The sequence below is a fragment of the Moschus berezovskii genome, chromosome X (assembly GCF_049115385.1).
Source record: "Moschus berezovskii isolate FMDL1 chromosome X, NW_MosBer_1.0, whole genome shotgun sequence".
In the NCBI taxonomy this organism is placed as follows: domain Eukaryota; kingdom Metazoa; phylum Chordata; class Mammalia; order Artiodactyla; family Moschidae; genus Moschus; species Moschus berezovskii.
The window spans coordinates 105470855-105496945 of record NC_142488.1 but is presented as its reverse complement, the minus strand read 5'-3'; the positions used below and the strand labels follow the sequence as shown (position 1 = coordinate 105496945).

The following is a 26091-nucleotide window of genomic DNA, read 5'->3' as shown; positions in this document are numbered from 1 at the left end:
TTCTTAATTCTTTTTCAGGTAGACTCCCTATCCCCTCCTCTTTTGTTTGGTTTGCTGGGCTTTTATCATGTTCATTTACCTGCTGAATATTTCTCTGCCTTTTCATCTTGTTTAGGTTGCAGTGTTTGGGGTGGCCTTTCTGTATGGTGGAATTTTGTGGTTCCTCTTTATTGTGGAGGTTTCTCCCTATGGGTGGGGTTGGATGAGTGACATGTCAAGGTTTCCTGGTTAGGGAAGCTTGTGTCGGTGTTCTGGTGGTTGGAGCTGGATCTCTTCTCTCTAGAGTGCAATGACATGTCCAATAGTGAATGTTGAGGTGTCTATGGGTTTGCTGTGACTTTTGGCCTCCTGTACTTTTATGCTCAGGACTATGTTCCTGTGTTGTTGGAAAATTAGCTTGGTGTGTCTTGCTTTGAAACTTGTTGGCTCTTGGGTAGAGCTTGGTTTCAGTGTAGGTATGGAGGCTTTTGGATGAGCCCTTGTCAGTTAATGTTCCCTGGAGTTAGTTTTCTGCTGTTCTCAAGTTTTGGATTTAAGCCTCCTGCCTCTGGCTTTCAGTCTTATTCTTACAGTAGCCTCAAGACTTCTCCATCCATAAAGCTCCGATGACAAAACACCTAGGTTAATGGTGAAAAGATTCTCCACAGTGAGGGACACCCAGAGAGGTTCACAGAGTTACATGGAGAAGAGAAGAGGGAGGAGGGAGATAGAGGTGACCAGGACGAGAAGAGGTTGAATCAAATGGGGAGAGAGCAATCTAGCCAGTAATCAATTCCCTATGTGCTCTTCACAGTCTGGAACACTCAGAGAGTTTCACGGAGTTCCATAGATAAGAGAAGAGGGAGGAAGGAGATAGAGGTGACCAAGAGGAGAAGACGGGGAGTCAAAAGGAGAGAGACAAATCTAGCCAGTGATCAGTTCCCTAAGTGTTCTTCACAGCCTGGAACACCCAGAGAGATTCACAGAGTTAGGTGGAGAAGAGAGGGGGAGGGAGGAGACAGAAGTAACCTGGGGGAGAAAAAGGATTCAAAAGGGGAGAGAGTAATCAAGCCCGTAATCACACTGCTAAGTAAGAATGTGTACTGAAAATTGGATTTTTAAATGTACAAAATTGATAACACATACCAAAAAGCAAAGATTAAAAATCTAGAGTAGAGGTTAAGCTCTCAAAAATGCAATATTTTTAAAAAATGCAAAATCGCAAAAGTTATTTAAAAAATATGAAATTTGCTTTAAAAATAGGGTCTTTTTTTGCAAGGTAATAGTAGGTTTTAAAAAGGAAAATTAAAGGAGTAATAAAGAACTTAAAATTAGAAAAAATTTGAAGTGAAGTGATGTCGCTCATTCGTGTCCAACTCTTTGCGACCCCGTGGACTGTAGCATACCAGGCTCCTCCATCCGTGGGATTCTCCAGGCAACAGTACTGGAGTGGGTTGCCATTTAAAATAATAATAGTAAAATATATCTAGGAATTTCTCTGGAGCTGTTGAGGGTAGTGTTGGGTCAGTTCTGTTTCAGATAGTTCCTTGTTCCAGCTAATATGTCTTCTCAAGGTCTATAGGTCCCTTCCAATGTAGTCAACACTAACTACAGGGTTTTAATCTGTTGCACCTGTCACTTCCAAAGCGGTTCCCTCTTTGTTTATTTTGGCTTCCTCTGTTTGCAAGTCTCTTCAGTATCTAACTTCCGCCCTGACACAAGGGGTTGAAGGTGGTCATTTATTTGGGCTCACTTGTTCAACTGTGGTGTGGGGAGGGAGGAACACTGCAAACAAATATCACTGGCATATGTGGGGAGTGCTTGCAGTGCCTGGGCCACATTGGGTTTGCCCTGCTCAGGTGTGTGTGCTTTCCTATTCTACACTGCTCAGGCTCCAGGTTGCTCTGCAAGGGTACTGTCTAAAGTGAGTCCTGGGTTGCGTGCACTTCCCAGGTCTAAGCCACTCGGGTTCAGGTTCTCCAGTACTCCACAAAGGCACAGACTCAGTTGGGCCTGCATTTTGTGCCCTTCCCAGGTCCAAGCAGCTCAGGCGACCAGGTGCTTAGTGAGAGCACTCTACCTGGGTGGGGCGGTGCATCTTATCTCCTCCCCGGTCCTGGTCGCTTGTTTTCCTGGGTGCACAGTGGGAATGCCTTCTCAGGTGTGCTGTTTGTCTCCTCTGGGAAGCTGATCTCTGGCTGCGACCCTCCTGGCGGGTGTCAACCGTCCAGGATCCCAGGAAGACTTGGTTAGTAACTGGGAGCCTGCTCACAGTTTGGTAGCGGATGCCATCTCTGGGGCTGAGTTTGCCCCTTGCCTTCTGGTTCTGGCTGTCGCCCGCCTGCCTCCCTGCCTCCGGCAGGGGAAAGGCCAGTCAGCTACTGGCTAGCTCTCCTCTGGTATTCACTCAGTCCTTTGTTCTGTGAGTAGGTCCAGCAGTGCCTTAGGTTAGAGTCTTTTGCAAGGAAGTTCTCTCTCTCCCTTTCTTTCCTCCCCCCCCACCCCGACTATCCCACAGTTTGGGTTGCTATCTCCTGTTAGCTCCCTCAGATTACCCGCAGGGCATTCAGGCCCGGTCCTTACCCTAAGCAATGCAGCCTGCGCCTCCCTGTTCAGCCCCCACTTGCTGGTGGCGGACGCGAGCATCTGGGCTACTTATCTGCTGGGAGTTTCAGTTAGGGGCGTAATCTGTGGGTTTTATTTATTTATTTTTTCTTCCAAGTTATGTTGCCCTCTGAGATTCCAAAACTCCCCACAGACCCGCCGGTGAGAGGGTTTCCTGGTGTTTGGAAACTTCTCCTCTTTTATGACTCCCTCCCTGGGACGGGTCTCTGTCCCCAACTCTTTTGTCTTTCTTTTTATCATTTATATTTTGTCCTACCTTCTTTCGAAGACAATGGGCTGCCTTTCTGGGTGCCTGGTGTCCTCCACCAGCATTCAGAAGTTGTTTTGTGGTATTTGTTCAGCATTCAAATGATCTTTAGATGAATTTGTGGGGGAGAAAGTGGTCTCCCCATCCTATTCCTCTGCCATCTTAGGACTTCCCTAAATGTCTACACTTTTAATTTCCTTCCAATCACATTTGTATCATGCCTGTCTGTAGTATTTGTCCACCTACAAACAATATCAAGTTTGGTTCAAAAAAACAAGCAAATAAATAAAGAATGAAGAATATTGTCACACATTCTTTAGCAAATTGGGATGATCAGTTCTTTGTCACAAAACACTGGAAGATGAACTGGGTTATGTTTTCATTTTGTGCTCAGAAATGTTTTGTTCATCCATCAATTCTGGACTTGAAAAACGTTTGGGTGTAAGAGTTGGCTTGTGCATCAGGGAGAAGTGCCCGACTTCCGATAGCCCTGCCATGCTCAGTTGTTGCTGACAACAGCCTGGGGAAAGTATGGCATTGATGTGACCACTTTAGTGGCTCTAAATGTGTGGCTAATGGATGTTGTTAGTCAGCTGTGTTCCCTATACAGTAAATATCCTAGATGGGAGAACTAGGTGGCCCAACTTCATGATCACTATGGAGAGGGTACCAGGATTATGATCACTTTTTATTTTGCATCCCTGGTAACTTTTTATTGAATGCCACATAATGTTTATGAAAAATTGTGGAGATAAATGGGGGCTATGGGTATTATCTTCTTTCAAATATGATTTCCTTTTGTTTCTGAAGACCAAGTAGGAAAAAGGTAGGGAAAAATAAACTTTTCTTTTCCACTTACATAATTGCTTGTAGTTTATTCCTTTCCTTTCCTCTTTTCTCTGTGCAGTTTTTAAACATTAATTTATTTATTTTAATTGAAGGCTATTTACAATATTGTGATGGTTTTTGCCATACATTGACAGAATCAGCCATGGGTGTACATGTGTCCCACCCATCCTGAACCCTCCACCCTCCTCCTGCCCCACCCCATCCCACCAGCTTTGGGTGCCCTGCTTCATACAACAAATTTGCACTGGTCATCTATTTTACATATGGTAATATGCACGTTTCAATGCTATTCTCTCATATCATACCACCCTTGCCTTCTCTCACATAGTCCAAAAGTCTGTTCTTTACATCTGTGTCTCTTTTGCTGTCTCATATACAGGGTTATCGTTATCATCTTTCTAAATTCCATATATATGTGTTAGTATACTGTATTGGTGTTTTTCTTTCTGGCTGATTTCACTCTGTATAATAGGCTCCAGTTTCATCCACCTCATTAGAACTGACTCAAATGCAGTTTTTTTAAATAGCTGAGAAATATTCCATTGTGTATATCTACTACAACTTTCTTATCCATTCATCTGCTGGTGGACGTCTATGTTGATTCTATGTCCTAGCTATTGTAAACGGTGCTGCAGTGATCATTGGGGTACATTTGTCTCTTTCAATTCTGGTTTCCTCAGTGTGTATGCCCAGCAGTGGGATTGCTGGGACGTATGGCATTTCTATTTCCAATTTTTTAAAGAATGACTTTTAAAGTTGTTATTCCAAAGTTGTTACTCGAAGTGAATGTTTTGGGTACAGTGTTTGTTCACTAACAAGTATTTGGGAGAATTTGGGGGTGAGAAGAAGGGTGTTAAACAACCAAAAGAGATTGTTTTTCTAGTTCCAGAGCAGTGATGCCTTTCAAGATACTGCATTGCTCTTCAGCTGTGACTTCATTTGAATAGAATGTAAGGTGTATTTAATAATAAGAATTTTACCTATTTTAAGAAATTGATGACCTGGAAGATTTTTTTAAAGGGTTGTAAAAGCCTGTTGTTGCTTTATTGGGTGGAATTATAAAGTAAAAGGCTCTGATCTGCCCAGATTAGGAACAGATTCTGAAATGTGTAAGCTGCTTCATGAATTAACACTATAAACCTGTCAGTTGCCATGGTGTAATAGCTTAAAACCGAATGCTGTAGCTTTGATAATACTTCAGGAAACTTGTCAATTGGATGAACTCAAGATGTTATACAGGAAACCATCTATAAAAAGAATTAGGGAATAAGATGACTACTTATGTTTTACAAGATTTATTGAACATATTTCATAAATGTTAAGAAACAATGTTAGTATGTAATGCTGACAGGGACACAAATATAATCATGTTATGTATAACTGGATGCTAAAGTGGTATTTGTTAAAAAGAGATCCTACCTGCACTTCATTTGTCTGCAGTGATTTTCATTATTCATCATGTGCCTAACTTTCTTCACATTTTTGTGGGAAATGACAGTTGACTAAAGGCAAGCATGACGAATCTGTCTGATTCAAAGTCCTTTTATATTTGAAAGTACACAAAATCATCTTCAGCATTCTTTAAAAGCTACTCCATTGCAGGAAATAATAATTGCCACTTATTATCTAAATCAGAATCAACTTATCAACAGTTCATAGACTGACTGTACTATTACTGAGCTATGTATTGATCTCAAAATGTTGTTGGGCCTCAGGATCTGGCAGGTTCCAGAGGTGCTGATTATGATGCTGAGTCATGGCTATACTCCAGAAACTATGAATAAATATTTGTACATGTTGGATGGTCTCCTTGAAACAAGATTACTTATTCAGGAAGCCGGTACTTTTGAGTCAAAGCCTGAAACCATGGATGCATACACACCAGATTAACTGATGGAACAGAATGATGCCCCAGGGATAATTCCTATGAGAGCAAATTGAGTTTCACTAAAGTGAGATGGAAAGACACTATTATATGTTAAAAGGAGCATAGTCTTTAGAATTAGATTTGGACATACTTTTTGCTTAAATTATATGACCTTGAATAATTTACTTAACCTTTCTGAGCCTCAAACAACTCATTTGTAATATTGGGATATTGTAATAATAATAGTAACTAGCAACATTTGTGAGACTTAAATGAGTTAATCCATATCAAACATCTGTAACAGAGCTTGACACCTGGTAGGAGCTTAAGAAACTATAGTCCCTATTATTATCATTTTCTAAATCCCCTGCTAACGTTGGTGCTAGAACCCAGATCTTCTAGTCAATGCCTTCTCATGTAAGACCATATAAATTTATCATTTCACCCAAAGACAACATTAAGCCTTTGCAATCACCTTGAGGCAGAAAAGATAGGCCGGCACAAGGATGGGCTCCTCATATATAGGCATTAGGCAGAAGGCAAAGCCACCTCCTTGTTTTGCACTTAATGAGACCATGATGCAGAGAAGAATGGCATCTAGAACAAAACCTTTGTAGCATCTGAGCAAGAAACTCTGACCTTGAAAACCATGGAGCATGTGCAAATAAAAAAGCACAGGTTGCTGATGACCCTGTAGGAATTTTCACATGTGGTGCTCAACTAGTAAGGGAAAATTTAAGGAAAACAGCTCTTACAGAGCACAGACAGTGGCTTCAGGAGACAAATGCACAGGACCGGAAGCTGGTGCTACCTGACCTGCTACCTGGTGCAATCTGGGCCAAACCTCAAACTCCTTCAATAAATATTGCACCCCTCATCAAAAAGACCCCCACCCATTCACAGAGCTGAAAATGAGATTAAAGGGGGGTATCAACACCCTGTGGGTATTCCTCACTCAGGAGGATGCCCACATCCTTTGCTTCTGCCCTGAATAAACTGCTTCTTTGTTCTTTTTGCTCCTCAGTCTCAGTGTGAGTTTGTGTGTGTGTGTGTGTGTGTGTGTGTGTGTGTGCGCACGTGTATGTTTATTTTTGCTTGGTTTCTTGTGTTCCTTACACAGATTCTTTTGGACAAGATGAAAAAGAGCTTGGGTTTTGGTAAAGCTTTTCCTGTATCAACCTTACTTTTCCATTTCTCTCTACCTGGTAACTCAGATGGTAAAGAATCTGCCTGTAATTCGGGAGATCTGAGTTCGATCCCTGGGTTGGGAAATTTCCTTGGAGAAGGAAATGGCAACCCACTCCAGTATTCTTACCTGGAGAATTCCATGGACAGAGGAACCTGGTGAACTTCAGTCCATGGGGTCGAAAAAAGTCGTACACGACTGAGTGACTAACACACTCCTCAAGCATTAGTTCTCTTCTATTTTTCCCATTTTCTTGTTCTCCTAACCCTATTCCAATTGCTTTGGCTGATATTTTTAGATATTTTAAATAATTTGAACAGAAAGTATCAAATTTCATAACACTGATTTTTTCCCTCTAAACGGCAATAGAAATAACATGGCCATATTTCCCTTTAGGTGGTTTTTATAAGCCACATTAGTGACATTGCAAAACTTCATTCATCATTTTCAATAGATAATATTTGTCTTTATAACTTAGTAATTGCCTTTAAAAATAACCTGTAGCCATTTCAAATACTTTGTAAAAATCTTGTTTTCTTCTTCGTTAAAGTAGAGAAAGAATTTTCTACAAAACCATATTATGTAAGTGATTGCATTATTAGCCTTACAACATATTTCTGTTCCTTGCTTCTTTTACCTTTCATTTCAGTGTGGATTTTACCAGCAGTGGGATCTTTTTCAAGTCACATCACTTCTCTAAATCCCAGTCTTAATGACTGTAAATATGTGATACAAACTTTTATACCTACAGATTTGTTAACATAATTCAATGAATTCTTTGTGAACTATAAAACACTTAACAAATGCAATAAATGATTATTACTAAGACAAAGACCAACAAAGGTTGACTAATGGGTCAAAAAGGGTGGTAGAAGTTAGAGGTTAACAATAAGTGCCTTTTTATCAACTGTGCACAAGTTAATTTTGGTGAACTAGTAGGAGGAAATGGGTAGATTAGGAGCAAGTTGTTTTCAAGTTTTTTCTTAGTAATAAGATGCTCAGAAGCAAACCCCTTGCAAGTATACAGAGCAATTTACTATTCTCTTTCACATACATTATCTCATTTAATCTTAAACAAAAAACTGCCAGGCTGGTGTCATTACCTCCACTTTATAGATGGAAATTGAGTTATAATTTGCCTCTAAGCACATTAATGGTTGAGGCAGGGCTGAAATCCAGGTTGATATTTATACTATTGTGTTTGTATTATAATAAGTTCCTTGGCTATATATTTGTTTATTCAAAGATTAGTCAGTCCTGTCAGCTTTTACAATATTGTGCTGTGATTCTAAATTTGCTTTAGATGGCTTTTATTCCTAGCTATAAACTTCCCTACTCCTTGGAAGGAAAGTTATGACCAACCTAGATAGTATATTAAAAAGCAGAGACATTACTTTGCCAACAAAGGTCCGTCTAGTCAAGGCTATGGTTTTTCCCTTGGTCATGAATGGATGTGAGAGTTGGACTGTGAAGAAAGCTGATCGCCAAAGAATTGATGCTTTTGAACTGTGGTGCTGGAGAAGACTCTTGAGAGTCCCTTGTACTGCAAGGAGATCCAACCAGTCCATTCTAAAGGAGATCAATTCTGGGTGTTCATTGGAGGGACTGATGCTAAAGCTGAAACTCCAATACTTTGGCCATACTTTGGCCACCTCATGTGATGAGTTGACTTACTGGAAAAGACTGATGCTAGAAGGATTGGGGGCGGGAGGAGAAGGGGACGACAGAAAATGAGATGGCTGGATGGCATCACCGACTTGATGGACATGAGTTTGAGTGAACTCTGGGAGTTGGTGATGGACAGGGAGGCCTAGCGTGCTGTGATTCATGGGGTCGCAAAGAGTTGGACTCGACTGAGCAACTGAACTGAACTGACTGATGAACTCCTCTATCTGTGACTTATAGAATCTGTGTCCTGGCCCCCTGGCTGTTTCAGGAATACCTATTTTTATTCAGTGTGCTTGATTATCAGACAGGAAGGAAAGTATTAGAGATTCAATAAATGTCTCTATGTTGGAAAGGGGGAAAAAGGGGGACTATGATAATTGCTTATGATAATCCATTTCTTGAGAAACAATGGTAAGTACCTGGAGTTTCTCCAATAATGCAAGAATTGTCCCAGCCAACACTTGGAACGAAGGGTTTATCTAGCATGGTTTTCAAGAGGTGGGGAAAGGAGGCTGAAACAAGGAACTAGCTTTGGGCTTGCCTTCCCAAAGATGATTCTTAGTGGAAAACTGTCTGAGCAACAGTGTTGTGTAAAACTGAGTGGACAGAAACAAGAAGTGTTTGCCACATTGATCTTAGGTCTGGAAACTGCCTAGTGTAGTGGTTATCAAGGAGTCTGAAACTAGGCTCTCTAGCTTCAAATCCAGGCTTCACCATTTATGGCCTGTAGTAACTTGTAGGAAGTTGTTTAATTTCTCCTCTTATCAGTTTCTGGTCTTTAACATGGGAATAAAAATAGTGCATACATCCAAGGTTGACTGAGTATTAAATGAGATTATGCATATAAAGGGCTTAGCACAGGCCAGTGCCTGAGATGCTGGGAATGCTGAATCAATAGTAGGAGATATTATCATCATTATTATAGATGTTATCATTCATCACTTGCACCTTGTGTCTTTAGATAAGATTTACCTGGAATAGTATTTGACAAAAAAAAAAAGATGCACAATCAAACTTGTTGAATTATTACTCTGCTAAAAATGTCATGATGATAAAACTGTGTGGTGGGGTTGATGGTTTGGGTGGTGACTGTAGGTGAGGAAAGTTTGCAGGGAGACTTCTGGAAAGATAGGTGCAGGATAGATTCCTTATAACAAGAAAGTTTATTTAGTCAGCAGAAAGGGCTCAAGAGAGCTGTTTTTCACTCCTAGCTCTGCTCCCAGTAAGTTGTGTAAGCTAGGATCACTCACTTTCCTCTTTGGGTATTTCCTCATTTTTAAAAATGAGTAAGAGCATCTCTATGACAGAAATGTGTCCTTCTGTTCACCAAACCCACTTACAACTTACACATGCCTTAGAAGGCAGCAATGGGCTGGTGATGGGGAGGAAGGAATTGTGGAGAGAGATTCACTGGACCTCGGTAAGAGAAATGGCATCCCCTTATGATTGTATGAGACATAGAAAAAGAAATAGCATGGTGTTGCTTCAGCCTGGCTAGCTAACTTAAGGAAGACTTAAATGCTGGAGTCCCAAGGGAAAAACTTTCATAATACTGAGCCAAACATGTGGGATCCAGCATATTAGGGTGGAAGGGCACTAGATTGGGAATCATATCTCTGTTCTACTTCCAGTTTTGTTACTAATTTACTAACACTGTGTAATCTTGGGCAAGTCTGAGTTTTACTTCCCAATATACAAAGGAGGATTGGACTAGCATTGCCTCCAATATACTTACTGGCTCTAACAGTCTGATTCCAAGATTCCATTATGTAATAATTGAAGCTTAGCAATATGAGAACACTACAACTGGAGCAGGTAAGATTAAGAGGGTGGGACAGGGGAAAAGGGTCTCTCCTGCATAATTAACTTAGGTAGGAGAAAAGAAAGGCAGTCTCTGACTGTTAGGGTAATTGACCTTTAATCCTTCCTGTGAAATTATTGGTTTTAAGAATATAGACTCAAAGAGAAGTGTAGAACTGGAAGTAATGATTTTTCGTGGAAAGGAAAGTATTTTCTATTGAATAATGTGTGGAGACATGAATCCTTTTAGTTTTGATCATAAAACCAGTATTCTTCAGTAAAAAAAAAATGATTAAATTGTATTCTGTGGCAGTGAATTGCTGTTTTAAGAGGTGGTTTGGAGACAAATTTCAGATTTGTCCTTACTGTATGTGGTGTGAAATGGTTTGGAGGCAAGAAAGACTGGATAAGGAGATCCCTGATGATGAGATCCTCAGCTTAGGAAGGTATAGTGATAATGGAGAAATTGGATGGAAGAGGGAGGGGTTCAGGAAGACTCAGGTTTCTGGTTTGGACAACTGGGAAGATTATGGTGCCACTTACTGATATAAGAAATACAGGGAAGAGTGGAACACATAGGAGAGTAGATGAGGATTTAATGTTTATGAAGAGATGAAGCAAATTTCTGAGTTATCTGAAGCTTTGGTATATTTGGTATTGATTCTGAGCTTTGATCAGTATTCAGATAACTTTCAAATAATTTTTGTCTTAGAAAAGAGTATGTGTATGTATTAGTGTGTCTTCTTGGTGGCTAGTGGAGAATATCACTATGGAGACTAATGATATAATTCCCCCTGAAAATGGATAAGAACACTCAGGTGGGTCTGGTTCAGTCTTCAGGCTGAAGGCTATTTGAGGTCATCATATCCTGGTCATAGCATATGATATATAAGGTGTGTGTGTGTGTGTGTGTGTGTGTGTGTATTAAAGCCGGGGGTTGAAGGGATATGTTTGTGTTGCCTTGTTTTTGCTTTCATAAGAAAGATGAGACGAAAATCCTCCTTGCCAATTATTTTGGTTCCAAGCTTGATTTTTTTTTTTTCTGTTTAAATGGTTCAAAGGGGCACAGTTTTCCCAGTTCTTGGTGGAAAGTCCACAAAGTGTTCCCAACTGCATTTTTAATCACATTTAGTCCATATTGAAGTATGATAATGCTAAAATTTTATATTTTTCCTTCTTAGAGTGGAAATTTCAAGGTATTAAATCTTAGAGAAATGGCTTTCATTCATTTGGATATCAGATGTCTATATACCCTTCTTATTTGCACAGCTTTTGGCTCTACTTTGTCTTCAAATGCTGAGACAAAAGGTAAACCAAGAATGGAGTAGTTTTAAAATCAGAGATATTAACTGCCTTGTCAACCTACCATATGAAAGTGCATAAATAGATGGATTATTATTGGAAATATTTCAGGGAGCCCATACACAAAAGATACGTTCTTACTAGTCAGCCTTATGTATAACGTAACTGATGATAACAAACATTTTGTGGGATAAAAGCCAAACTAAAATATACTTTCTATACCTTTTCATATAATCTTTTCTAACAAAGAGGCTATTTACCCAAAACCTCATTGCCTGGTACCCAATTAACTGAAAACTTTCCTTAATTACTCAGTTCAGTTCAGTTCAGTCACTCAGTTGTGTCTGATTCTTTGCAACCCAATGGACTGCAGCACACCAGGCTTCCCTGTCCATCACCAACTCCCAGAGGTTACTCAAACTCATGTCCATTGAGTCGGTGATGCCATCCAACCATCTCATCCTCTGTCATCCCCTTCTCCTCCCGCCTTCAATCTTTACCAGCATCAGGGTCTTTTCCAATGAGTCAGTTTTTCGCATCAGGTGGTCAAAGTATTGGAGTTTCAGCTTCAGCATCAGTCCTTTCAAAGAATATTTGGACCAATTTCCTTTAAGATGGACTGGTTGGATCTCCTTGAAGTCCAAGGGACTCTTAGGAGTCTTCTTCAACACCACAGTTCAAAAGCATCAATTCTTTGGCACTCAGCTTTCTTTATAGTCCAACTCTCACATCCATATATGACTACTGGAGAAAACACAGCTACCTTAACTTTTAAGACAATTAGATAAGTTTTAAAAATACATAAGTTTAAAATGAATTTTAAAAATAATTACACAGCTATTAAGTCATGTCTAATGAACTTTTCATTGTAGAAGGTAATTAGAAGAATGTATTTAACAAAAATTTCTAATCATGAGTTGAAACAATAGAATTGTCATTTCATCCTCAATAGAGACCTTTTTTTTTTTCACTCATCAGTTGATGGACATATGGAAGTAATCTATATTTAGAAATCTTTGTCATAAGATACAGGATAAAAATTAAAATATTTTATTGATTTTATTTCAGTTAATCCTCCTCAGGATTTTGAAATAGTGGACCCTGGATATTTAGGTTATCTCTATTTGCAATGGCAACCTCCAGTGTCTCTGGATAATTTTAACAAATGCACAGTAGAATATGAATTAAAATATCGAAATGTTGATAGTGAAAGCTGGAGGGTAAGTAAAGCATCACTTAAGATACTAGAGTGCTTATTAGTTTTCTTGTGATTCCTGATGTCAGTGTCTGCTCTTATTTTTGTATCTCAATAGCTATTATTAAGATATAAGTTGCATGCCTGCTGCTGTCTCCTGTGCATCCTGCAATACCTGTTTTCACCCTACCCACTATTAAGACTACCATTGGAAGTACAGGAAAGGAAAATCTGATTTCATGGAATATGGATTTATAGAGTACTTATACATTTTACCATATTTCAGAGTTACTTAAATCCTGTGTATGGGTCTTACATATGCTACCAGATGATGTGAACTTTTTCTCTGTAGGAATTAAGCCTTATTTATCTTTGTACTCGCCCTACAGAACACGGCATGGTTCTTTGCATATATTGTAGTAAGTGCTCAGTGAAATTTTATTGAATTATTAACTCTTTACATAGTCAACAAGCATGTTCTTTCAAAGATTTTGATTGTACAAGGAATTCTGTTATCTTCTTAATTCAGCTAGGTAGTTTCAAAGAACAACTAAAATAAAATATTCATTGAGCAACATTTTTCTGCCAGCTACTTCGCTAGCTAGGTATCAGGAATAGAAGGATAAATTATATAGGTATGATTTTAGTCCTTCAGGTAGTCACAGTTTGTCTGGCTTCCTCCATTTACCACCAAGATTTTATATGATTCCTATTTCATATGATATTTGAAAAGTAATAAATTATCATGTAATAGGCACGTGGTACATGAAAATCATCCCTTGATTTCAAGTTGGTTATAGCTCAAGTTCCTGCCACAGAGCCTTTTTTGTCTTCCAGAATTTATTTTAAATGAAGTGTTAAGATTCAAATGATATCATCAAATGATGTAATATGCAGAAGGTGAACTCTGCCAAAAATATATCTGGGACACTTTATCAGATAATCATCTGGAATTTCTTAGCTATTGAGGACTCTCCAGAGTGTTAATGACTTTTTAGCCTTATTAATATTACTCATGATACCATTATTGTTTCTAAGCTTGACTTTGTCTCATCTTTTTATCAAACAGACGATCATCACTAAGAATCTACTTTACAAAGATGGGTTTGATCTTAACAAAGGTGTTGAAGCAAAGATACACACACTTCTGCCAAGGCAATGCACAAATGGATCAGAAGTTCAAAGTTCATGGTCAGAAGCTACTTATTGGATAGCATCACAAGGTTAAAACAAAGCTCTCTTTTCACAGTTAATAGTTAGAAAATCTATATGGGAAGTAAGTTCTTTAACACTTATACAGCAGATTATATGTACAGTTGAGAATGTGGCATAAAATAGAATCCTTCTGAGGAGTGAGTGACTGGTGTTTTGAATTCTTTAAATTGGAAAATATATGTGGCAAAACCTACATCTTATTTCAGGCATGCATGCTCATTCGTATGCAACTTTTTGTGGCCCCATAGACTATTGCCCTTATTAGGTTAATATAGATCTCAGTTTTGGGCTCATATCAGTGAATATACATGCAACTGTGCAGCTGCTCAGAGCATCCTAGAATTATTAACTTGGCACTTCTGCATACGCTTGCACTAGTACCAATAAATGAGCCCTCAAAAGTTTTTGATTTTGTATGTTCCACTTAAAGTGAAGTGATTTCCAACAACTTCCTTTTGGGATTTTCCTGATTATGCTGATTGCTAAATGAAGTAGAGAGGTCAAAGGAAATGAAATAAAATTGCTTAGTGATTTCCCAAATGATTTATTACCATGTCTTTCAAGCATTCACAGTTTATTCATTTCTTAGGAAATCTGGACACTAAAATTCAGGATATGGATTGTGTATATTACAATTGGCAATATTTACTCTGCTCTTGGAAACCTGGCATGGGTGCCCATTTGGAGAGCAATTACAGCTTATATTACTGGTAAGTATTTTTATAATAAGAATTCCATATCAGGAAGATATCTATCAAAATTAATCCACAGTATGAGTAACTGTATTTTCATTAGGGCTTCCCAGGTAGCTCAGATGGTAAAGAATCTTCCTGTAATGCAAGAGACCCGGGTTCAATCCCTGGGTTGGGAAGATCCCCTGGAGAAGGGAATGGCAACCCACTCCAGTATTCCTGCCTGGAGAATTCCATGGACAGAGAAGCCTGGAGGGTTACAGTCCTTGGTGTCACAAAGAGTCGGTCAGGACTGAGTGGCTAACACATACATACGTACCTAATTCAAACTTTAAAAAATACAAACAAGGCAAACAAAACAAATACTTGGGCCTCTAGATGGGCTTCCCTGGTAGCTTGGCTGGTAAAAAATCTGCCTGCATTGTGGGAGACCTGGGTCCAATCACTGGGTTGGGAAGATCCCCTGGAGAAGGGAATGGCTACCCACTTCAGTATTCTGGCCTGGAGAAGTCCACGGACTGTATAGTCCATGCAGTCACAAAGAGTTGAACACGACTGAGCAGATTTCATTTTCATTAAACTGAATTCATTATACTTTTTCAGAGTTGGATTTATGATGAAGTTTATTTACAATTATTTAGGGTTTTCAGTGGGAATTCGTAGGTTTAGGCTGTAGCTACTAGAAGGCACTCTATGGGTGATATAAGGAATGCAATCATTGTTTCTGTACTGAGTTAAATTTTGCATCTTCTAGATAGATGGGATTATAACCTAAAAAGTTTTGACATATTTCATATTCTTGCTTTTTAATAAACCATGTAGCTATTAAAACTGGATCCTTTTTCTGACTTCCCCACCTTTGTTAACTCTCACTAAGGGTTTAAAGTGTTGTCAATGCTTTTAATACACCATTTAGGTTTGTTGTAGCTTTTCTTTCAAGAAGCAAGCATCTTTTAATTTCATGGCCACTTTGCCAACAACTATATAGTCAAAGCTATGGTTTTTCCAGTAGTCATATACAGATGTGAGAGTTGGACCATGAAGAAGGCTAAGCGCCAACTAACTGAAACTGTGGTGCTGGAGAAGACTCTTGAGGGTCTCTTGAACAGCAAGGAGATCAAGCCAGTCAATCCTAAAGGAAATCAACTCTGAATATTCATTCGAAGGACTGATGCAGAAGTTGAAGCCCCAATATTTTGGCTACCTGATGTGAAGAGCCAACTCGTTGGAAAAGACTCTGATTCTGGGAAAGGACAGGAGGAGAAGGGGGCAACAGAGGATGAATTAGTTGGATGGCATTATTGATTCAATGGACAAGAGTTTGAACAAATTCTGGGAGATCGTAAAGGACAGGGAAACCTTGAAGTCCATGGGTTTACAAAGAGTCGGACATGACTTAGAAAATATTTGGCATAAAGTGAATTCAGTAGAGTCCAGATATTTGTACCAGTACCATACCAGCTGCTAGGCTGATATTTTGGCTGCTTTTATAGATAAAGTAAAATTTGCATTACAGATTATTTAGGAAAATAAATTGGGCATTTATTCCTTTGGAAATCAGTAGGGAAATCCCCCCTAATTCCCATTAGCTTTATTACTGGAAAGAGGTTAAATTTCAATGATAGAGCAACATTTCTTATCTAGGAGAATGGAAAACTATATATTTACTTGCCAAACAGCTCTTCTTTCTCTTTTTGAGCCCCTGTTGGCTTTTTTGAGATTTATTCCTATGTATATTATGTCCTCAGAGGATTTTTATTCATTTTAATAAACATAACAATATTTTATGCCAGCTTTTATTTTTTAAACGTTTTAATTAAATTTTCTCTTCAATTTTTATATTTTATATACTTTGAAATTTAATTTTTATTTTATATTAGAATATAGTTGATTTACAATGTTGTTAGTTTCAAGTGTACAGCAAAGTGATTCAGTTATACATATACATATATCTATCCTTTTTCAGTTTCTTTTCCCACATAGGTTATTACAGAATATTGGGTAGTTTCCTATGCTATACAGTAGGTCTTTATTGATTATCTATTTTGTATATAATAGTGTGTATATTTAAATCCAAACTCCTAATTTACCCCACCACCACCTTTCCCCTTTAGTAACCATGTTTGTTTTTGAAGTCTGTGAGACTGTTTCTGTTTTGTAAATAAGTTCATTTGTATCATTTTTTATATTTGATATAAGTGATATCATGTGATATTTTTATTTCTCTTTCTGATTTACTTCACTTTGTATGATAATATCTAGGTCCATCCATGTTGCTGCAGATAGCATGATCTCATTCACTTTTATGGCTAAGTAGTATTCCATTTTGTATATGTACCACATCTACTTTATTCATTCATCTATCAATGGACATTTAGATTGCTTCCAAGTCTTGGCTACGGTAAACAGTGCCACTATGAATATTGAGATGCATGTATCCTTCCTAGTTAGTTTTCTCCAGCTATATGCCCAGGAGTGGGATTGCTGGATCATATGGTAGTTTTATTTTTAGTTTTTTAAGGAGCCTCCATACTGTTCTTTATAACGGTTATACCAATTTATATTCCCAGCGACAGTGTAGGAGGGTTCCCTTTACTTCACACCTGCTCCAGCATAATTTTTCTTGTTTTTTTTTCCATTGAAGTGAGTGTTGCTCCAATCTCTGCTGTACAGCAAAATGGCTCAGTAGTTATATACATATATACATTCTTTTCCATTGTGGTTTATCACAGGATATTGAATATAGTTCCCTATACTATACATTAAGAGCTTGCTGTTTATCCATTCTAAATTTAATAGTTAGCATCTACCAACCCCATTTCCAGCATTGATCGTTTGTAGACTTGTTGATGAAGGTCATTCTAACTGGGTGTGCAGTGACACCTCATTGTAGTTTCGATTTGCATTTCTCTGATAATTACTGATGTTGAACATCTTTTCCTGTGATTCTTGGCCACCTTGTAAATCTGTTTTTAAATCTACTTTCTTCTAGTGAATTCTCCAGTACTGTATTTTAAAATGCAGTACCATTCAGGATTATCAATATAAATCCCATGTTTTCTTAATAGGAATCTTATTCTTTGATTCACAATCCTATTGGTGAATCAACATAACCTAAATATATGAGTAATAATTCTTGCCTTATATTTGAGATTTTATCATGATTCCCACCAGATTGTAAGTTCTATAAAATAATCGCCTATATCTACTTTCCTTACTGTTGTACCCCTGGCACTTTTCATAGGATCTGACACATAGTTGGTATTCAGTAAATATTGTATGTTATTAAATGATTTTTATTTACCTGGTATTTAAAAATAATTGAAAATTGAGCACCATACTACTAGAAGATATTAATAAACACAATTCTTACCACACTTCTTTTTATAGGTATGAGGGCTTGGACCATGCGTTAGAGTGTATCGATTACATCCAGGCTAAAGGAAAAAATATTGGATGTAGGTTTCCCTACTTGGAGTCATCAGACTATAAAGATTTCTACATCTGCGTTAATGGATCATCAGAATCCCAATTAATCAGACCCAGCTATTTCATTTTTCAGCTTCAAAATATAGGTGAGGTAAACAACTTCAAAATGTTGCTAGTTTAGACCATTTACTGGAATGCAAAGCCAGAAAACTGGAGGCCAACAGAGGACAAGGAAGAACTAATTAAATATAAAAATATGGAAGATAAGGAATTGAATGAGTTTAAAGCATAGTTTTCATTTAGAACTTATAATTTGTTTCCCAGCTTCAGAGTTTGTCTTCTATAATGTACTTTTGTCTAGTGTTAATAATGGAATAATTATGGAATCACTCATTCCCAATGCTCAATAGGCCCTGGGAATAGGTTGGATATTGTCTGAGTCTGTGTTCTCATTTCTAACAGTTACAGGAATGACAGGTTCTAGAGCCAGCCATAAATTTTGAATTTACTACATTCTAGCTATATGACTTTGGGTGAGTTACTCTTAATATGTTTCAACTTCCTTATGAATAAAATGAAGATAATAGAGGACCACCTCATAGATTTATTGTGAGACGTGAATAAGTTTATGATGTAACATTCCTGGTTTACTTCTTGACATATCATAAGCTCTAAATAAGAATTAGCTATTAATAAAAATAAAATACTATTAGTAATTTGTTGTGGTAGTTGTTTCTAATGCCATAAAATGGAAAAATGACTGTAATGATTTGGATCTTCTAGCTTTTCTCTTGGACTTAAGTATTTGTCAATATGTGGCTTAACAAAAAATCAGTTTCCCAAATAACCAAGTTTCTTAAACTGATCTTGGTTAGCAAGTGGCTTTGATTTTAATTCACATGGGGGCTTCCCTTGTAGCTCAGTCAGTAAAGGATCTGCATGCAGTGCAGGACACCTGGGTTCGATCCCTGGGTTGGGAAGATCCCCTGGAGAAGGAAATGGCAACCCACTCCTGTGTCTTTGCCTGGAAAAATCTCATGGACAGAGGAGTCTTGTGGGCTGCAGTCCATGAGGTCGCAAAGAGTCGGACACGACTGAGTGACTAACACTTATTTACTTACTTACAGAGAATAGCCTTGAGCCACCTGATTGATCCTGGATCCTTCTGTTAATAGGTGTCCCTAGCTTTTGATAAAGGCTACTGCTAAACTTCAATAACTTTCATGTTGAAATTGTTTCCTTTGGTTTTCAGTTAAACCTTTGCCACCAGACTACCTTAGTCTTACTATGAAGAATTCAGAAGAAGTCAACCTGAAATGGAGCATTCCCAGAGGACCTATTCCAGCAAAATGTCTCATTTATGAAATTGAGTTCACAGAAGATGATACTGCCTGGGTGGTATGGGCATTGCATTTATTTGGGAAAATCATAAACACAGCCTTTTAAATAAAATAGTAAACATAAGAACCAAGGTCAGTTGCTATTCACATGAGGATGGAACATGACATGCACCTTAGTTTAGCTTCCAGAAAACCAAACAATCTTGTGGACAAAAGAAAGATGCTTGCCGTATGAAAGTATAATCAGCTAATTATACCAAATTTAAAGCTACATAGGTCCTTAGAGATAATCTAGTCACTTGTTTCCAAATTGTTATATATTAATTTTATTCATTGGTTTCCAGCTTAAGGAGTGGTGGAGACAAGTGGGTGAACCATTAGTTCTAATCAATTCATTTCACGTACAGATGAAAAAACTGATTTTTCTACTTGAAAAAGTAGATCTGCAAGTCCAAAGGAAGTGAATTGACTTACAATAAAATTATGTAGCTAGAACTAGAATCCAGATCTTATTCCCAGTCTACTTTAATTTACATTATGCTAGCTCGCAAGAAAAGTTCGTTCCGTTCCGTCACTCAGTCGTGTCCGACTCTATGTGACCCCGTGGACTGTAGCCTACCAGGCTTCTCCGTCCATGGGATTCTCCAGGCAAGAATACTGGAGTGGGTTACCGTTTCCTTCTCCAGGGGATCTTCCCGACCCAGGGATCGAACTCGGGTCTCCCGCATTGGGGGCAGACGCTTTAACCTCTGAGCCACCAGGAAAGCCCAAGTTACAACAAACGAAAAGCTGTTGTTTTGGATGAGAAACACTCTTCAGCTCTTTTGAATACAAAATTGAAGTAATCACTTCAGTGACTATTTTTTTCTTTTGAGATCATCCAGCTGTGTGTATTCTCATATCAGAAAAGGTGGTTTCATACCAGGCCCTGAGCACTGTTATACTGGTCTTGTGATTAAACAAAATAAGAATAAGAGAAAAAAGAAGCTTTGTGTGTATGAACTCTACAGTATCCATAGAAACAACCTTTGCATGATGACTGTTTTTACTAACTGAGTATGTGTAGCATTTTCTAATTTATGGAATCTGGACAGTTTGAAACTAATCCAAAATGGGAGTCATAAGCACCAAAACTACCTAGGAATTTTTCCTATCATATATGCCCTTTACTACCAGTAATCCATTATCACTATAGGAAAAAATTTAAATATAGATAAGGAAGAAAGAATGAAAAGTAAAGCACCATACAGATGGATGACCACTGTTAGGATTTTGGTATATACCTTTCTAGGCATTTGATGCATTTATTTCATGTAACAAAACTCACATTAAAAATGACAAATCAAATGGAGTGTGGCTAGCTGCAGTTAGATCAAATAATGACATCTTATTTTTTTCTTGGCTTTCAGACTACCACAATTGAAAATGAAATATACATCACAAGAACATCAAATGAAAGTCTCCAGTTATGCTTTGTAGTAAGAAGCAAAATGAATATTTATTGTGCAGATGATGGAATATGGAGTGAGTGGAGTGATGAACAGTGCTGGAAAGGTATGGGATAAAAGAACAGTAGAGTATTTCTAGCACTGTTTGAGGAAGAAGATGCCTTATTGGGGATGTCATAGGTCACTACAATTCAGTGACACAGGTTATCAGTATCATAGGGTCAGCCCTTCTTCACCATTTTTATTTTATTGAAGTACAGTTCCATGAGATATAAGTTACAGGTGTACAATATAGTGATTCACAATTTAAAAGGCTTTACTCCATTTAGAGTTATTATACAATATTGGCTATATTACCTATTTTTATAGATGTCTATCATATTAATTGAGCTGTATCTTTTCCACACTGCAAGGTTTAATAAATTCTGTTTGATTCTTCCTACTTTCATTTGACAAGATAATTTTACCTGTTTTGCTTTTATTTTGCTAGTGGATTACCTTCCAATGGTAGTCTTAGCTCCAAAATTCAGTGGTACTATTCCTGAGTTTCTTATATACTTACCAGATGTTAAACAAATCTGTATTAGTACCAACTGGAGTTGCAGTAGTACATTTACTCTGAAGTTTTACTTACAAGCATATATGTATTTTATCAAACCCTTGGCTATATTAAGTGTCTTCTTTATATGGTTTGGAAAATTGTATGGTCATTATTCAAGATTTTTATAGTCTATGCCTCTTTCCCATTGAAATTCAAATGAATCCACTTAAATGTTAGAGAGAACAATCATAAAATATGTTGATATAGTTATTGAAGAAAATATATTTTAAAAAGAACAGTAAGCTATTTGCTTTTTGATAGCAAAATTAATTTCCTCTCAGTGTATTTTGTAATTATGAAAGTCCAAATGCTCTTGCAGATAGTCTAGAAACAGAAAATATAAATTAGCAAGCACCTCAATTGAACATAGATTTATAGGAAATCTAATGTTCGGTTTTAGCTAGTTTAAGTTATAGTTCAGTCTTGTTATAGTTCAGTTATCAACATTCTTGTTTTTCTGTCAGAAGAGAGAATGTGTTAGTTCTTTTGTGGGGAAGACTATTTTAATCAATATTTTTCTATGCTTTTGATTTTCAAGAGAACAGAAATCTTAAACAAGACACTTGTTTTTGAGTGTCTGGTACCATGACTAATGAATATTTTTCTAATTAATATGTTATCATTATTAAAATGTACATTCTGTTTACTTCCAACACCGATTTCAAGTGACTTATGGTAAAAGATATATTTCAATTAAACATGTTTGGGATTGACATGTACACACTGCTATATTTAAAATGGATAACCAACAAGGACCTACTATATAGCACAGGGAACTCTGCTGAATACTCTGTAATAACCTAAATGGGAAAAGAATATGAAAAAGAATATATATATATATAACTGAATCACTTTGCTGTATACCTGAAGCTAACACAACATTGTTAACCAATTATACTCCAATAAAAAATTAAAAATTAAAAAAAGAAAATAAACGTTCATGGAAGACAAAAATAGCAATATAAACAACATTGAGAAAGTGGGAAAATATTATTGTGCTTCTCAGTGTACTAGCTTTATCAATATAAATGTTAGTAATTATTTTAAATTGAAGAAAATTAACTCAGCCTTGCTCTTTCACATGAAGGCATATAAATACATATGCAGATATAGATACAAACATATAATGGCATTTTTATTGATCATTCATCTCCTTTTATGTTGTTCCATTATAATAGAATCTGTGTTTGTTATCTCACTATTAGTATACTGGTATCATTCTCTTTCATATATCAGATATTTGTTAAGCACCTACTATGTGTCAGAGTTTTTCAGGTACTGGAGGTACAGTGGTAAAAAAAAAAAATCCTTGTCCTCATTGAATTTATATTTTATTACCAAGTTAGGTAAAGATAGACATAAGCAAAGAAGCCAAATATATCAATAATCACTAAGGGCTATGGAGGAAAAACAGGCAGAGAGAGAGAAAGAACTCAATTAACTAAAGATACATGGAATCAGAAAGAACACTTACTTGTACTATTTTTGTTTTTTTCATTTTTATCACTAATATAAGAAATCTGAGACTCTGTGGAACTGACACTGAGAAGGTCATGCCCTGAATTATATCTTGTTTTGATTCCTGGGTCAGGAAGATCTGCTGGAGAAGGGATAGGCTACCCGCTCCAGTATTCTTGGGCTTCCCTTGTGGCTCAGTTGGTAAAGAATCCGTCTGCAATGCAGGAGACCTGGGCTCGATTTCTGAGTTGGGAAGACCCCCTGGAGAAGGGAAGGCTACCCACTCCAGTAATCTGGCCTGAAGAATTCCATGTATAGTCTATGGGGCTGCAAAGAATCAGACAGGACTGAGTGACTTTCACTTTCACTTTCATTAGTCAATGCAATGTTTAAAGAAGACACGGTGAGTTTTTAGCCACATCCTCAAAATAACATCCTTTTATATATTTTACGTATAATCTTCTTTTTTAAAGTTGTATTATAATTGATTTACAATGTTGGTTTTTGTTTTTGTTTTTTAAACTTTCTGTATATAATCTAAACCATGTTTTTGATGACAGATTTCTTTTGCCCTGATGGCTATTTCTTGGTAGAATGTTAATAATTTTGAGATTAGAAACAAAGACTTTCCTGAGATGCATGTGGTCTTATTTCTTTTGCACATTTATTATTGGATGTTTTAAGTTATAGAAAAATAACACAGTAATCTTTTGAATATGACTATCTTATTCAGGATTTACTCTGAAACTTCATTAAAGAAGCCTATTTCTTGCTGTTAATTTTGCATGCCAGAAACTCATATCATTAGTCCTTTCTGTGGATTATATCCTTTCAATTCTTAACTGGGCCTATGAATTTGGTAATTTTCTAGTAGAAAATAAGATCCTAAATGAATAAGACACCAAGAAAAAAGTGGGGCTGGAGATAGTTTTGAGTACAGGTATAGGCCTAGGATTCAAGATGTTCCATAGTATTTCAAAAACGTGGGAGACACTGGTTTTGGAAGGACAAACCTTGTATTCATTTTCAATTTGTCTAGTGATTGCTCATTTCTTGCTGTGCAGTGAAAGTGTCAGTTACTCAGTTGTGTCCAACTCTTTGTGACTCCATGGACTGTAGCCCACCAGGCTCCTCTGTCCATGGAATTCTTTAGGCAAGAATACTGGAGTGGGTTGCCATTTCCTTCTACAGAGGATCTTCCCAACTCAGGGATTGAACATGGCTCTCCCTCATTGCAGGCAGACACTTTACTGACTGAGCCACCAAGGAAGCCCTTGCTATGCAGAAGAACCATTAAAATTTCATCCCTAAAAAAAAAAAAAGAAAGAAAGAATGATAAGAAAAAGCTCATTTCTTTAGTCTCCAGAATGTGAGACAATTTCAAAAACATGACTTTTAAAGACTAGCTCCATTATTTGCACTGAGACTTATTGAAGACCAACTTTCACTCACTACTGCATTGTATGATATAAACATTTGACTTATTGAGAGTTAAGAGATACATATGGTGTGTTTATCTAATCACTCTGTTAATATTTTACCACTGTGTTATTGTGAAAAAATCACAAGAACAAATTTGAAACAAAATCATGTAAGAAAATGACAATGCAGGGGGAGGCAATTCCCTGGTGGTCTAATGGCTAAGACTCCGTGCTTTCAATGCAGGGGGCCTGGGTTCTAACTCTGGTCAGGTAGCTAGATCCCACATGCTTCAACTTAGAGTTTGAATGCTGAAACTAAAGATCTGGTATGCCACAACTAAGATCCGGCACAGCCAAATAAACAAATAAATAAATATTTTAAAAAGAAAATAGAATGCTGCTTTAGGTAGTTATTTCTCTAAGCAAAATGAAGAGCTGTCACAGTCCAGTAAAGTAGTTGTTTTATTAAAAAAAGTGCACGAATGAAAGGAATGCCATACTCAAACATCACTTACTGGGAGATATGGCAGAAGTTGCCAAGTTTAACTCTCTTCTTCTCCATTTACGAGTTTATTTATAAAATAACTCCATTTTCAAAATAATTGTACACATCTAACCCTTCCCCTTTTTTGTGATTTTAATCCTAGGTGACATATGGAAGGAAATCTTACTATTTTTCTTGGTACCGTTTGTTCTTGTCTCATTATTTGTTTTGGTAGTTACTTGTATGCTTTTATATAAGCAAAGAAATTTGTTGAAAATGGTAAGTTGCATAGCATTATCATGTTTAGTCTGAAGTAATAGATAAAAAATATTTTGCTTTAGAAATGGTGAACCTACATTTTATAACTGCTTGTACACTATGAGTGTACAATGATGTTGTGTAGAATATGATGATGTCTTAAGAATGAACAGTAATTTAAAAAATTAACCCTAAAAAGCTACATTTTGGGGTGGACTTGCTTTTGATGATATATAAGAACAATGCTTTAGAACATGAAACACTACCTTTAGATTAGGGAAAACATGAGAATTACAGGAGAAAAGCAGGATGGGGAAAAGGAAAGACTGACTTAAAATGTACACAGTCTGATATATATTACTAGTGTGCCACAGGTGAAAGATCACAAAAATTTTAAAAATCTTGGTGCGTAACCTCCGAGAGCTCACACTTCAGTTCTGCTAGCTGTATAGTAGAATCTATACAAAAAACATAACCTGCATTATGAGCTAATCTTAGCTATTTGAGTTATACAGATAATGCTATAGAGGGAGCACTGTATCATTGGTGAGCTTTAAGAAGGAAATGTGACTTAGAGAAAAAATACCATAATGCCAAGTTTTTAAAGATAAAGAGAAATGTGAATGTGTATGAAATGTTTCACTTTATTCCCTGCTGAATGCTTCTTTTTCTTTCTCTTTGAGTTATTAATCTAAGTGAAACAGTTTGTGTTATTAATGACTGTTAATAATGGAGCTCTTTTTTAATTTCAGGTTTTTCATACAAAACAAAGAAGCCTTTTCTGATAAAGATTCACTCTGTTGACTCAATAAATCCCAATCTTATGGCCAAATGTTAGATATGAGTCTTATCAAACTGAATTTTTTCCTAAATGTTGAATAAATTTTATTTTGAAAGCATTGTTGTCTTTAAATAGACATTTGATTATTAAAATCCTCAATTAGTAGGGAATTTTATGGATTATATTAACAGATTTTTTTTTCTTATTAAGACACAAAGTTCAGAGACTTCCCTGGCAGTCAAGTGG

The 26091-nt window shown here is 37.0% G+C and overlaps 1 protein-coding gene across 1 annotated transcript; it reads left to right on the top strand.

Moving 5' to 3' along the window:
• The first annotated feature begins 9769 nt into the window (after positions 1 to 9769).
• IL13RA2 (interleukin 13 receptor subunit alpha 2) lies at positions 9770 to 25868 on the top strand. The gene is given in 11 exon segments (XM_055393466.2): positions 9770 to 9841; positions 11403 to 11529; positions 12592 to 12743; positions 13788 to 13941; positions 14523 to 14643; positions 18016 to 18200; positions 19307 to 19452; positions 20804 to 20948; positions 24970 to 25085; positions 25817 to 25831; positions 25833 to 25868. Coding segments are annotated over 11 exon segments (1239 nt in total). The 5' UTR covers positions 9770 to 9799.
• The last annotated feature ends 223 nt before the right edge of the window (positions 25869 to 26091 follow it).